The sequence below is a fragment of the Canis lupus genome, chromosome 4 (assembly GCF_048164855.1).
Source record: "Canis lupus baileyi chromosome 4, mCanLup2.hap1, whole genome shotgun sequence".
Taxonomy (NCBI): domain Eukaryota; kingdom Metazoa; phylum Chordata; class Mammalia; order Carnivora; family Canidae; genus Canis; species Canis lupus.
In genome coordinates this window covers 19,307,504-19,323,363 of record NC_132841.1, presented here as the reverse complement: position 1 = coordinate 19,323,363, position 15,860 = coordinate 19,307,504, and the positions used below count along the sequence as shown (strand labels likewise).

The following is a 15,860-nucleotide window of genomic DNA, read 5'->3' as shown; positions in this document are numbered from 1 at the left end:
ACTTATAAGCAACATATGACTGACAAATGTAAGATCTACTTAGTTATTACACATCTGCACCATTGTGACCTTTATTTGCTAATTGGCTCAGCTTTCCTATTGTAGAACTTTTAACAGAATCTGAAGGAGTGCAGAAATAATTGATGCCCTTGATTTTAACTTATACCTGACTTCTTAGTGTCTATTATCTTTTCATTTATATTGACAGAAAAATGGAGCTTTTATGTATAAATCTTTCTTTTATAACCCATTGTAAGGAAGCTCTCCTCTTATGTGTTTCTTTAGGACTTAAAATCTCCAAATCAGAGGGATGAAATCGCAGGGGCCCGGGCCTCACTGAAGCAGAACTCCCCCCTCTTACATTCAATATGTTCAGCTTGTTTGGAACATTCTGATGTTGCTTCCCTCAAAGCCAGCAAGGACACAGTTTGTGAAGAAATTCACAATGCCCTCAATGTAATTTCAAATGCTTCACAAGGCATCCAGAATATGATTGCCCCACCAGAATCTAAGGCAGCAACCCTGGGAAGTGCCCTTGATGAGCTTGAGGTAAGTGGAGAGAAAGGTAAAATGTGATTTGATGTGTCCCAGTATGAAAATAAACAGATGTGGGTTTTCAGATTGGAGTTTAGACTATGAGTAAATAAAAATCTAGTTACTTAATCAGTCTCCATCATTACATTCTGTCTTCCAATGAATTGATTAGCAGGAAAACATTCTATCAGTAGATTTCTAGTTCCTTTACATTTCTTCCAAAGAAGTCAGTGAATTTAAAGTGGGATTGTTGATTAGATTGGAACGATGATTTTAGTTTACATGGATCAATTTATGAAATGTAAAATTTATCCATTTCACAAATACATATCATTGGCTCTGTTCTTTGTGCTTGGGATATAATTGAGCACTGCCCCCATGAAACTTATGTTCTAACAGAGGAATATAGACAAAAACCAGAAATAATGAACATTGTAGATAAGTAAATTATATAGAACATCGCATTGAGAAAGCAAGATAACTTGAAGGCTTGAAGGAGACTAGGTAATTGAGCAGATGGAGATACAGAACAATGCATGTCCCATTGTTTAAGGGATAGCACAGAAGCCAGGGTGCCTGAGTGGGGAGTTTAGGGGCTGAGTCAGAGCCAAACTGAGGAGACCCAATGGGACTCTGTGGCCACTTAAGGGCTCTGGCTTTTACTTCATCTTAAATGGGATCCAGGGTAAGGTTTTAAGCAGAGGTATGACACTTGAGTCTTAAAAGGACTACATTGGCTGCCTGCAGACTGTAGACTCAAGGGGAACAAAAGGAGAAGCTGAAAAACCAGACAGAATGGTATTGTAGTAATATAAGTTCCATCTTATGTTTTATGGGCACTACCTCATTCCTCCTCACAGTTTGGTTTGGACCAGGGTGGCATCAATGAATACTAAGGCTAAATTTTTTAAGTAAAGCTACCTGGATTTGACAGAACTGATGTGGGATGTGAGAGAAAGGGAGGAGTCATGGCTGATCTTGCAGGCTGGGTCCTCCAAAAAAGCACACACTGAAGAGTTGGGGATACAAGGATACAAGGTATTGTTAGGAGTTAATATGTGTGAAGGGAAGAGGGAGGGGGAAGATTGAACAGAGGAAGAAGTCTACCCATGAGCCAGACCCACAAAGCCTAGACCAGTCAGCAGAGAGCTCTAGAAGGAGGATTGCCCTCTGGTGTCCCCTATCAGGGAGAAATAGCCAGGCTTTTTGTTTTTGCCTTTTTTAGTCACTGGATGTAAGTCGTCCTGCCCTTGGTAGGCTATGTATGATGTCCAGGCACAGGGAAGAGGGAACAGCCCTCTGCAACTGGGATAGACTCTGTAGGATCGCCAGCTGGGGGACCATCTGTTGGCCACACTCCCCTCAGCTGAGCAGTAAGTCCTACTTGGAAGGGAGATAGGGACAGTACACGTCGGTGTCTTTCGGAGATAACGACAAGGTTCTATGTTTTTTGTTTGTTTGTTTGTTTCTCTGTTTTTAATTTTTTTTTTCTTTAACAACAAATGGATGAAGTTTTCATCAGCAGTGGTGGGGAACACAGTGGGTAAAGCCATTTTGAGAGGAAGATAGGAAACTCAATTTCCAGGACACCTGGGTGGCTGAGTGGCTGCCTGCAGTTCAGGGCATGATTTCGGGGTCCTGGGATCAAGTTCCAAATGGGGCTTGCCGAAGGGAGCCTGCTTCTTCCTCTGCCTATGTCTCTATCTCTCTCTGTGTGTCTTTCATGAATAAAGAAAATCTTTTTTTAAAAACAGAAACTCAATTTCCAACATGTTGAATTTGAGATACTTATCAGACATTCAAGTATGATGTCAAAGATCATTAGCTATGCAAGTCAGATATGCACTTGCTTAATGGGAGGCAACATAGTATAGTGCTTAAAGATTAGGGTTTTAGTACCCAAATGCTAGGGTTCCTATCTCATCTGTGGCATTTGTTTCCCATGTGACCTTAAGAGAGTTATTTTAAAATTTATTTTTATTTTTAAAATTATTTATTTATTTATTTATTTATTTATTTATTTATTTATTTATTTATTTATTCCTAAGAGACACAGAGAGAGACAGACATAGGAAGAGACATAGGCAGAGGGAGATAGATGCAGGACTCAATTCTAGGACCCCGGGATCATGACCTGAGCCAAAGGCAGATACTCAACCACTGAGCCATCCAAGTGTCTAGGAAAGTTATTTAAATCTCAGTTTGCTCATCTCTAAAATGGTAATAATAATAGGACCTACATCATAGTGTTGTCAGAATCAGTGAATTAATAATACAGGTAAAAGGCTTAATACAATGACTGACACATAGTAAATGCTCAAAAATTTCCTTATCGTTAATTAAGATGACTATTTGGAGGCAAATTTTGCCTAATGAAATCATTGCAATTAAAATTACTAAAGTAATTTTTTTTACTGGTAACTTAAAAATTAAACTAAACACATATAATTCCCATATTTTTGGTAACATTATTACTTTCATGATAAACTTATGAGAGTCTAATTCATTTAAATTTAGAGTAACTTTTCTTCATGTTTTCCTTTAGTTACATGTCTTTAAACAGATGTCTTTATTTCTAACCTAACATTATTAAATTCCCTATTATTGGCACCCACGAAAAAATTTATTAAGTTCCTAATTATTAGCATCTATTTGAAAATTCTAGAAACCAATTAAGGTAGATGATTAGTGATGACTTTTGAACAGTACCCATAGTGAGATTGAAAACTCCTTGTTGGCAAGATTGTGTTTCTTAGTATTTTTATACCAGTGATACGAACAGAATGTTAGTTTCCCCCATACATTAATATGTAACATTTCTGGATAGCTAAGCAGTTTACATAAATGTGATACTTAATTATTGCAGTGTCCTTATAAATACTTTTTGTTTTACAGAATAAAATAAAATAAAACTGAGAGTTAGATAAGTCATATAACGCTCAAATCAGAAGGCTAGTGAGTGGTGGAATCCAGGAAGTGATCTAGTTTGATTCCAGAAGGTATTTCTAAGTCCTCTGCTATATATTTTTTTTTAATTTTTACTTATGATAGTCGCACAGAAAGAGAGAGAGAGGCAGAGACACAGGCAGAGGGAGAAGCAGGCTCCATGCACCGGGAGCCCGACATGGGATTCGATCCCGGGTCTCCAGGACTGCGCCCTGGGCCAAAGGCAGGCACTAAACCGCTGCGCCCCCAGCGATCCCAGTCCTCTGCTATATTGAATTATCACAGATACAACTTAATGTAATTAATTTATGCTAAGATTCTTAGTCTGTATGAACCATCAGAGAAATTATAAATGTAGCCAAGTACCTGTGTCATTTAAGTAGAACTATTCTGTATTTGGAGAGTGGATAGTACGGTGAAGTGAAATTTTTTAAAGTGCTCAGATAGGATTGCCTATCACATTTTTTCATAGTACTAAACAGAATTGTATCAGTGGATAAGATGTCTGTTTTATCCCAATCAGTCATTCTATATTCTTAGGATTATAGAAGAAGACAGAAGATTTCCAAATGGCTCCTTTTCTTGGGACTTCTCCTTTCTCACTTTGGTTGAAAGTGGCTGCTACAGGCAAGATATGGCAGTGGTTAGAGAGAAGAAAGTGTGTGTGTGTGTGTGTGTGTGTGTGTGTGTGTGTGTGTAGCATTGATGGGAGTGGAAATCAGTATGGTGATGGAGTCTTCCCTTTCTCAGGATTAGTGGCTGACTCACTTCTGAACGAGGCAGGTGGGAGTCTCAAAGATACTTCCTAGAAATACTATTGCTGTCTTAACAACCTTTGATATCAGTTCCAGTTAAAGCCAGGGATGCTCAAACCACTACAAGATGCCTGAATTTTATATATATATATATATATATATATATATATATATATATATATATATATATATATAGCTGCTGAGGTTGTCTGAACTGTCTGAACTAGATAAAATAGAATTTATTGAGCACTTAGCTTTTTAAAGTGGTTTTGTAAATTAAGTGGTTGCATTTTTCTTTATTTACAGGAAGCTGTATTGGTAAAGGATCCAAAATAACCTTTGCTCTGTCTTGCTTCTGCAAATATAATACTATGAAATAAACTGATGTAGTAAATACTCTGTTGGGAGTAAGTCTCATTAAATGTTTATAGTGTGGAAATGTATCAGAGTGCTTATTCAACAACTACTGTGCTGAAGCTTTGTTAAATCTTTCATTCTGGTCCACGGCTGGTTGTGGGTATGGAATCTGAGATTTATTGTTAGAGGAGAAAATAGAAGTTGAATTAGAACACTGTACAGGCTAAATGGATTGATTTATTGGAGAGCTTAATGTGAATTATAGGGTGTTCCTTTTGCATTTGTGACTGAATGAGAATGGAGAAGTGTCAAATTATAGGTTAACAGAATTTTGAAAATACCTTTAAGCAAGAACCTTTGCCAGTGAAAATTGCTTTGAAACTTCAAGTCCATTAAAACATATTTTCTTTTTCCAGTGGGAAAAAGATGGTCTGTAAGAATTATCCAGATCCTCTTGTGATAAAGATGACAATAACAAAGACTTTTATTTAGTAATTTTTCATTTTCAAAGAACTGTCATATATTTTTTTATTTTTAGATATTCATTTATGTATCATAATTCATATATTTCTTTATTCCTTGTTGTATTCCAACGCCTGGAACAATGTCCTGTACATAGTAAGTGTGATATGATATCATCGATTTGAAGGAAGGAAGCAAGGAAGAAGGAAGGAAGGAAGGAAAGAATGCATGTAACAATGCTGTATGTCATTTTGTGATTTGGATTGAAGAGCATTTTTTCCCGTACTCCTTTTTTTTTCCCTCTCCTTTCTCCAACTGGAAGTACATATATTTTGGGTATGTTGCTCTACTTAACTGGGACATGAATTTAATGAGGATAGCTACCGGAAACATATGTAGGTGATAGGCTGCTTAGATATTTTTCTATGATAAGAGAATTCTCTATTCTTAGTGGCTGTTTACCCTAATAACTAGCCTTAGTTTAGGTTTGCTAGAAACCTAAACCTAAACCAAACCTAAACCAAGATATGCTGCCTTTACTAAGAGTAATGATTTTGAGGAAAGTTTTTACCTGAAGGAGAAAATAGGACCTCTGTCAACCAGATTAGCATTTAGTAATAGTTAAAGAAAAATGGGCATCATTGATGTCTTAAAGTACTGTAATATGATTTTTTTAAAGAAAAGTTTTGGTTTCTAGGTAAATATAGTGAACTGGAAAAACTAAAAGTGATCTATAAAATATTTTTAAATACATGGGTAATCTGATAGGTAAACTAGGGAAATTCATTGAGGTCATCCAGATACAAAGAACAGACATCCAGACTAGCAAGCCAGCAACAGCACTATGCTGGCAGATGTGAGAATTTCTTTTTCATTATGGCCTGTAGCTTGGATTTTGAAAGACCATGAACTAAAGTCAAAAAACAAAGCCTATATCCTGCCACCTGGAAAGTCACATGAGACTCTTTGCATGAAGCTGAGAATTGTTAAATTTGATCACTTATTGGATGAATAAGAAAAACACTAGCCCCTATGGCAGTTTAGGAAAACTTTGATGGCTTAACTTTGGCTCTGTGAAGCTCAGAAAAAAGAGTACAAAATATCTTAAAGAGTTTTTCAAAAGATTTATTTATTTGTTTTAGAGAGAGATAGAGCACACACACTCACAAGTGGAGTGAGGTGAAGGGCACGGGGAGGAGAGAGAGAGTAAAGCAGACTTCCAGCTGAGTGCAGAGCCCCTCATGAGGTCATGATCTGAGCTGAAATCAAGAGTCAGACACTTAATTGACTAGGCCACTCAGGCACCACTCTATTAGAGATTTTTTAACCATAAGTTTATCCTTAAATGGACTTGGGGGTCAGAATTCATGTTATGTGAATAGCCTCTAAAACCCAAGTAGAAAATTTAAAGTTGTTCTGTCTTGGCATACTTTGAAGTACTTGCCAGAAGTAAACTCAAGTCCTCTGTGCGCCTTTTACCTAGTCCACCAAAAATTCTCATAGAGGTCTAAGGAAAATAAATGTGCCACAAGACACACAAATAAGCAAGACACACGAATGAGACTTTACAGAAAATGAACTGCAGAATCAGAACTTCAAACACTGCAAATATTGAAATTATGGTACTGAATATAAATGCCTACTATACATTATTCACTCACTTATTTACTGAAGTATGAAGAGTATGGTAAAGGAATAAAAGACTGTCAAAATTCACCAGGCAGAACTATCTAAAATGAAAAACATAATTGTGAAAAATTCAATGGTTAGGCAAGACAGGAGATTAGATAATTAATGATCTGAAAGATAGATTTGAAGAGATTCTTTATAATAAGTGTAATATAAGTGTAAAAAATACTAAGAATTTCCTAGGATTGATGGAAAATACCAACTTTCATAGCTAAGAATCTTAATAATTCTCAAGCAAGATCTGTAAAATGAAATCCACATCTACACATATTGTAATGAAGCTGAAGAACACCAAAACCAAAGAATATTTTTAAAAGAAGAGAGAGAGCTCTATTCTCAGCAAGATTGCAGAATAGAAGGCTCTTGACTTTCCCTCTACCCATGAACACACTGAATAAACAGCTACACATGGATCTATTACCTGTGAGAGAAATGCAGAAACTAGTTGAGAGATTCCTGCACATTGAGCAGCTGAGAAAATACCCACATCAACACAGGTAGAAAAGTCAAGATATACTTTCATCATGAACTCCACCTCTAATACATCACCTTATAAATGAGATGGATCCCCATTTCCCAGCTTCTCCCTGAGGAGCAAAGTTTTTGTTTTTATTTTAATTGTCAAAGTATAATTGACCTACAATATACTGTTAGTTTCAGCTATATAGCATATGTATCAGTACTGACCAAGGTAAGTGTAGTCACCATCTATCAGCATGCAAAGTATACTGTAATACAATGTAATATAGTATTATTGACTATATTTCCTATGCTGTACTTTTCATCTCTATTACTTATTTTTATACCCCTTCATCTGTTTCATCTATTTTGCTCATCCCCTCACCCATCTCTCTTCTGGCAATGACCAACTTGTTCTCCATATTTAAAATATGGGTTTGTTTTTTTTGGCTTGTAAACAAGCATGTAAGTGTTTTATAGATCCTGCATATAAGTGAAATCATATGGTATTTGTCATTTCTATTGGACTTATTTCACTTAGCATAACACCCTCTAAATCCTTCCATGTTGTTGCAAATGGCAATATTTCGTCCTCTTTTATGACTGTATCATATTTCATTTTCTATATATACCATTTCTTCTTTATCCATTAATTTATTTACCTCTATAACTTAGCTATTGTAAATAATGATGCAGTAAACATAGGCATGTATTTTTTTTTTTGAATTAGTGTTTTTTTTTGGGGGGGGGGTGGAAATACCAAGTAGGGCAATTACTGGATTCTATGGTAGTTCTATTTTTAATTTTTTGAGGAAACACCATACTGTTTTCTACAGTGGTTGCACCAATTTATTTCTCTACCAACAGTGCATGGAGGGGTCCCTTTTCTCCATATTCTTGACAATACTTGTTTCTTGTCTTTGTGATACTAGCGATTATGAATGATGTGAGATAATACCTCTTTGTGGCTTTGATTTGTATTTCCTTGGTGATTAGTGGTGTTGAGCATCTTTTCAAGTGTTCTGCTGGCTGTCTGTATGTCTTCCTTGGAAAAATGTCTACTCAGGTCCACTGTCCATTTTTTTAATTGGATTCCTTTTGTGTTTAGTTGTAGAAGTTTTTACATATTTTAGATGTTAGTCCCTTATCAGATGTATCATTTGCAAATATATTCTTACATTCAGTAGATTGCTTTTTTTTGTTTTGTTGATGGTTTCCTTTGCTGTGGAAAATCATTTTATTTTGGTGTAGTTCCAATAGTTGATTTTTGCTTTTGTTTCTCTTGCCTGAGGAGACATATCAATAAAAATGTTGGTAAGGCCAATGTTAAAGAGACTACTGCTTATGTTTTCTTTTAGGAGTTTTATGGTTTTACATCTCTCATTTAAGTCTAATCTATTTTAAGTTTGTATATCATATATGAAAAGCGCACAGCTGGGGGCACCTGGGTGGCTCAATCAGTTAAGGGTCTTCCTTCGACTTGTGGTCATGATGCCCAAGTCTTGGGATCAAGCTCTATGTCCAATTCCCACTCAGTGAGGAGTCTGCTTCTCCCTCTACCCCTCCCTCAACTTGTGCACTCTATCTCCCTCTTTCTCTCTCTCTCAAATAAATACATAAAATCTTAAAAAAAGAAAGAAAGAAAAGAAAGGCCCACAGCTAATATCATACTCAATGGGAAAAAGCTTAAAACTTCTTTAAAATAAAAAACAAAGGAACGCCCAGGTGGCTCAGCAGTTAAGCGCCTGCCTTTGGCCCAGGGCATGATCCTGGAGACCTGGGATCGAGTCCCACATCAGGCTCCCTGCAAGGAGCCTGCTTCTCTCTCTGCCTATGTCTCTGCCTCTCTCTCTTTCTGTGTGTCTCTCAAGAAGTAAAACTGTCACTATTTCAAATAATGTGATACTATTTATAGAAAACTCTGAAGACTCCACCAAAAAACTATTAGAACTAATAAATGAGTTCAGTAAAGTTGCAGGATACAAAATTAATATACAGAAATCTATTGCATTTCTAAACACTAACAAGTAACAGAAAGAGAAATTACGAAAACAATCCCATGTACAAATGCACCAAAAAGAATAAAATTCCTAAGACTAAACTTAACCAAGGAGGTGAAAAGCCTATACTCAGAAAACTGTAACACCTTAATGAAAGAAATTGAAGATGACACAAACAAATAAAAAGATATTCCATGTTCATAGATTGAAGAATTAATATTGTCAAAATGTCCATAGTACCCAAGGTAATCTATAGATTCCATGCACTCTCTATCAAAATACCAAGAGCATCTTTCACAGAACTAGAACAAATAATACTAAAATTTGTATGGAAGTACAAAAGACCTCAAATATCCAAAGCAATCTTGAGAAAAAACAAAGCTGGAGGTATCTCAATCCCAGATTTCAAAATATACTATAAAGGTACACTAATCCAAACAGAATGGTACTGGCAAAAAATAGACACATAGATCAATAAAATGACATAAAGAGCCCAGAAATAAATCCACACCAATATGGTCAATTAACCTGTGACAAAGGAGGCAAGAAAATACAATGGGAAAAAGACAATCTTTTCAATAAATGGTGGTAGGAAAACTGGAAAGCTACATGGAAAAGAATGACACTATGTTGTCTTCTAGGATTTTTATGGTTTCAGGAATCACATTTAGGTCTTTCATCCATTTTGAATTTGTTTGTGTGTTTGGTGTAAGGAAGTGGTCCAGTTTCATTCTTTTGCATGTTGCTGTCCAGTTTTCTCAACACCATTTGTTGAAGAGACTATCTTTTTCCCCATTGGATATTCCTTCCTGCTTTGTCAAAGATTAATTGACTGTACAGTTATAGGTCATTTTGGGGTTTTCTATTCTATTGCTCTAATGTCTATTTTTTGTACCAGTTCCATATTGTTTTGACTACTACAGCTCTGTAATATAACCTGAAGTCTGGAATTGTGATGGCTCCAGCTTTGCTTTTCTTTTTTTAAGATTGCTTTGGCTATGCAGTGTCTTTTGTGATTCCATGCAGATTTTAGGATTGTTTATTCTAGTTCTGTGAAAACTGCTGGTGGTATTTTGATAGGGATTGCATTAAATATGTAGATTGCTTTGCATCAAAACCAATAAGATGCTTAGGAATAATCCTAACCAAAGATGTAAAAGACTTGTACTCTGAAATCTATAAAACATTTTTGGAAGAAATTGAAGATGACACAAAGAAATGGAAAAACATGGCATGCTCATGGATTAGAAGAACAAATATTGTTAAAATGTCTATACTACCTAAAGAATTCTACACATTTAATGCACTTAATTTCTAGTTTCATACCATTGTAGTCAGAAAAGATGCAAGATATGATTTAAGCCTTCTTAAATTTATTGAGACTTGTTTTGTGGCCTAACATATGATCTGTTCTGGAGAATGTTGCATGTGCCTTTGAAAAAAAAATGTGTATTCTGCTGTTTTGAGATGGAATGTTCTGCATTTCTTTTAGGTCCATCTGGTCTAATGTATCCTTCAAAGCCATTATTTCCTTATTGATTTTCTATCTGGATGATTGATGTTAAAGTCTCCTATTTTTGTTTTCCTGTCAGTTTCTTCCTGTAGGTCTGTTATTTGCCTAGATATTTAGGTACTGCTATACAAATGCAAACAATTGGAAAGTTGAAAACAAAATTTGCTAAGTGAAATGAAAGATGACTGAAATGGATGGAGAGATATACTATGTTCAAGAATAGGAACTCTCCAGCAGCCTTGGGTGGCTTAGCAGTTTAGTGCCACCTTCAGCCCAGGGCCTGATCCTGGAGACCCGGAATCGAGTCCCACGTGTCTCCCTGCAGGGAGCCTGCTTCTCCCTCTGCCTGTGTCTCTGCCTCTCTCTCTCTCTCTCTGTCTTTCATGAATGAATAAATAAAATCTTTAAAAAAATAATATAGAACTAAAGTAATGAAAACATATGATGCTGGCATAAAAACATACATATAGACCAAAGGAGCAGAATAGATAGCCCAGAAATACATTCAAACATTTATGGTCAACTAATCCTTGATAAAAATACTAAGGATACAACATAGGGAAAAGGGTCTTTGATAACAGTATTGAAGAGTAATGCAGAAGTGAGTGATGTCCTATAGCTGATTTCTCTAATATAGATGGACTAAGACTATGGATTTACCTTATTATGTCCTGAGAGAACATAACTATTAGCCCTGAATTTGTGCACAATGCAACTATATTTAAAGAACAAAGATAAAGACAGTTTTACATAACTGTGAACATGTAGTTTGTCAACTTCATTGAAAAAATTGCTGAAGAGAATGAAAAAAGTTACAAATACAAGAATTTGTAAGGAGAAAAAATGGTAAGTATATGGGGTTACTATTGCTCAAATATTAACTTTTATAAAGGATTAATAACTGTATACTTAGTTACAGCTTTAAAATTAAAAATTTAATATTAAAATTTTAATATTAAAAATACAGAATTAATGCTCTTGGAAATAATAGTGTATAGTTAAGGAAGAGTGGAATAAGAGTTAAATGTTCTAGGATATTATTATTTTTTTGGAAGAAAGATAAAGGTATTGATTTACTTCAGACAATCCAAGGTAAGCATGTCAAAACATCTAAGGTAACTACTAAAAGTGTGTAATGGTAGTATAGTTTGAAAACATGGAGAAGGGAAAAATAGGATGAGAAAATATGAAACTTTGTGTATCCAAAAGAAGAAACAAGTAGAGAAGAAAAAGAAACCCTAGAAAAAAATAGGACAAATAGATTGTAGAAGATATGATGATAAAATGAATTAAAATATTTCTGTAATCATAACAATATACATTAAAAGCTACACTCTTAAAAGCACTAATACTGAAAGCTTAGAATAGAAACCAAAAACTAGCTATATGTTATTTATAAGAAGCTCACCTAAAACATAAAAACAGGGGAAGTTTGTTTTAATGTCAGAGGATGAAAAAAAAATCCAAGAAATCCTAACCAAAGAATGCTGATATAGCTATATTAATATTCTTCAAAATAAATTGCTTATGATGATTACTATCTGGGATAAAAGTCTAAATTAACTAGGAGGTTGTAACATGTGCTTTTTAAGGACACATGGAAAATGAACAAAAATTGGCCATGTGATTTTCAAAGAATTAGTATCTGCAGGTCATTTAGAAGTATATTTAGTTAAATAAGTGAAATTACTCCACTATTTGGAATCTTTTTTGAAAAACACATTTGTGTAACTGTTGGGTCAAAGAATAAATTATATCTGAAGGTAAAAAATACTTATAACTGAGAGGTAATGAAAATTAAACAACACAAGTTGAGGGATATAACTTAAGGGATTACTAAGGGAAATTTATCACGTAAAATACTTATATTAGGAAAGAGGAAAAGCTGAAAATTAATAAAAACTATTCATATTTATATTCCTCAGTGTCTAGCAAATCCCAGGTACATATTGTTTCTATTTCCAGTTTGAAAGAGAAAAATATAAAAAAGCTGGAAGGAATAAAATAATAAAGATAAGAGTAGAAATTAATTAAATCACAAAGATACTATAGTGAAGATAAACAAGACCAAGAGTGGGTTTTTACAGACTAATAAAATTGTCAAATTGCCTGTGCAATACACTAGAATGACAGCAATATTAAAACTGTGTAAGAATGAAAAAGGTAGCATAAACATGGAGAATAGTATTAAATATTCTAAAAACTGTGATATTGGGAGAATATTATGAATAAATTTAGATGGATAAAAATGAGAAATTGGAAAAATTCCTAATAAAATATGACTTACTGGGGTCCTTGGGTGGTTCTGTTAGTTAAGCAGCCAACTTTTGATTTTGGCTCAAGTCATGATCTCAAGGTCTTGGTATTCAGCCCTGCATTGGGCTCCACGTTCATTGGGGAATCTGCTTCAGGATTCTTTCTCTTCCTCTACCCTTCCCCCTCCCAAATAAGTAAATACATCTCTAAAAAAATGTAACTTACCAAAACCAACTCAGGAATAGATAATGTGAATTAAAGAATTGAATTAGTAGTTAACAGTTTTTACTTAAAGCAAACACTAGGCCCAGACACATTATTAACAGAGGAGTATTACAAACTCTTCTGGGGATATGTTAGTGTATTCTTACTAACCTTTTGAGAACAGCAGAAGTATCAGCTTTTCAATTCACTGTATGAGACTGGCAAAACCAATACCAACACTATACAGGCCAGATAAGAAAGGGAATTCACATTCCTATCTAAGGATGCAAAAATCCTAAAATGTGAGCAAACTGTTTGGCAGTAAAGAATTCATTATGACAAACTCTACCTCTGGAACTAATAATACACTATATGTTAGTTAATTGAACTTAAATAAATAAAAAACTCAAAAACACAAAAAAGAATTCATTATGACAAAGTTGAATTTATTCTAAGAAAGTGATGTTACGTTAACATTAGAACATCTATCAATGTCATTTACCACAGAGAAAAACAGTATTTTGATCTCAGAGGGCACAGAAAACATTAGAAAAATTCAATATAATTTAAACTTCTAGCAAGCTAGGAACAGAAGTAAATTTTCCTAACTTGATAAGGAGTTTCCATAAAATTCTACAGTAAACTTCACAGTTACATTTGAGTTATTTTAACATTTCCCTTAAAATTCGGAATAAGACCTAATAATGAATAAAAATGAATAAATTATGGCAATACACATTAACTTGAATGAATAACAAATAATAAAGCTTTTACAAAAAAGCAAGCAATGTAAAAATCCATACACTCTTTTCATTTATATAAAGGTTGAGACATGTAATACTAAAGCATATATATATATTTTAGTCATACAAACATATATAGTAAGCTATTAAGAGAAGAATGACTATAATTAATGTAAAATTTAGGGGCAGAGGGGATGAGGAGAGAGAGGGCACATAGCCACATCAGGAAGTATAAAGCTATGGGCATGTCTTTTTCTTAAGCTGGATTTTTACATAGATATATTATTATTATTAATATTATTATATCTTTATTTATAATACTGTCTTATATGTGAAGTAGTTATTAAAATTTAATAAAATATTAAAATGGGATCAATCTGAATATAGGTGATGTTACAATATTCTCTTTAAATTTAATAGGTTTTTAAAATCTAGTTTGTGTGAGGTACGTGCTAGGTATTGGGTTATTAGTAGCACCTTACATTTGCAGTATTTAGTGTGTTTATCCACATATTATATTATAAGGACCAGATTACCTTGTGTTTGCTACTAGATCAGGAACTCTTATGTGTTTTATAGAGTAGCAGACTACTCTTCTGTCAAGTTATATTAACTTGTTCAAGGTCAAATAGATGGGAATTAGAAGAGTTACAACTTGGACTCATTTCTCATGACCTGTTTTCCCTAATAATTGTCCTTTCCAAATAATAGCTCTTATGACAAATGATAGTCAGTGTTGAAATATACTAGGTCTTGAGTTTAATACATTTATTTGTTTATGTACCTGCTTTTCCCTACTAAATGATGAGTTCTATGAGTAGAAGTACAATGTCCTGTTCATATTTATATTTCCCATTACCTACTGCAGTGCCAGATACATAGTAATTGTTTAATAAATATTTATTGAAAAGATAATGAATTGCTGGTATTTGAGAACCTGGTGAGAGATCTTAATACATCTAATAAATATTTACCCAATAAGAAAAAGACAGGGTCATCTATCTTGATGATTTAAAATGGAAAGGAATGAGTGCATTGTAAATAAGATATTTGGATAATAATGACTGCTAGGACTTGCTTGCTCTTGGCCTCTTGGGACTATTAGATACATATTGTACATGGTATTATAGAGAATGTTTATGATATCATAAACCTGATATCAAGCTTAGAAAAGGCTTTTATGGCCAGATATAATAATGATTTTTATTTGTTTTATCCAAAAGTTGGAGAAGCTAAAACTGAAATGCAGAGCAGAGCTTTAAACAAATTACTATGAAATATTTGTTATGCATTTCATGTCAATCCATTTATCATCAATATTTATTAGGTAACTGTTTTTATTACCATGTTGTCATATGGTTCATGGAACTAGAAAAGAAATCAAAGATATTGTCTCCAATCCTAAGCAGTGCATACCTGTTTAGGGGTTGAGAATAACATAAACCAAACTACTAAAAGTCCAGCATGATACTGCTCCTTCAAATCCTATGTCACATGTCCTAGGTTGGTTTCTTTGGGAAGATGACTCCAGGATGGAGTTTAGTGGTAGTTAGTGTTAGTTTAGTGTTAATTAGGGAGTGTCCTAGTGAAAAATACAAATGAGAAGTAGCATGGAGGAAAAATAATTTCTGAGGGTTAATTTTGCTATGCTTTTCTATCTTGAATACATTTACTTATTTTATTTTTTTAATACATTTATTTTTTATTGGTGTTCAATTTACCAACATACAGAATAACACCCAGCGCTCATCCCATCAAGTGCCCCCCTCAGTGCCCGTCACCCATTCACCCCCACCCCCTCCCCTCCTCCCCTTCCACCACCCTTAGTTTGTTTCCCAGAGTTAGGAGTCTTTATGTTCGGTCTCCCTTTCTTATATTTCCCACACATTTCTTCTCCCTTCCCTTATATTCCCTTTCACTATTATTTATATTCCCCAAATGA

The 15,860-nt window shown here is 34.4% G+C and overlaps 1 protein-coding gene across 8 annotated transcripts in view; it reads left to right on the top strand.

Annotated features, from left to right (window-relative positions):
* Positions 1-15,860, top strand: part of CTNNA3 (catenin alpha 3) — a 1,664,912-nt gene that overhangs the window by 419,740 nt on the left and 1,229,312 nt on the right. For all 8 annotated transcript variants that reach the window (XM_072823257.1, XM_072823258.1, XM_072823259.1 and 5 more), the window contains exon 6: positions 286-549. In XM_072823257.1, the coding sequence (XP_072679358.1) occupies positions 286-549 (264 nt within the window). The remainder of the gene's footprint in view (positions 1-285; positions 550-15,860) is intronic.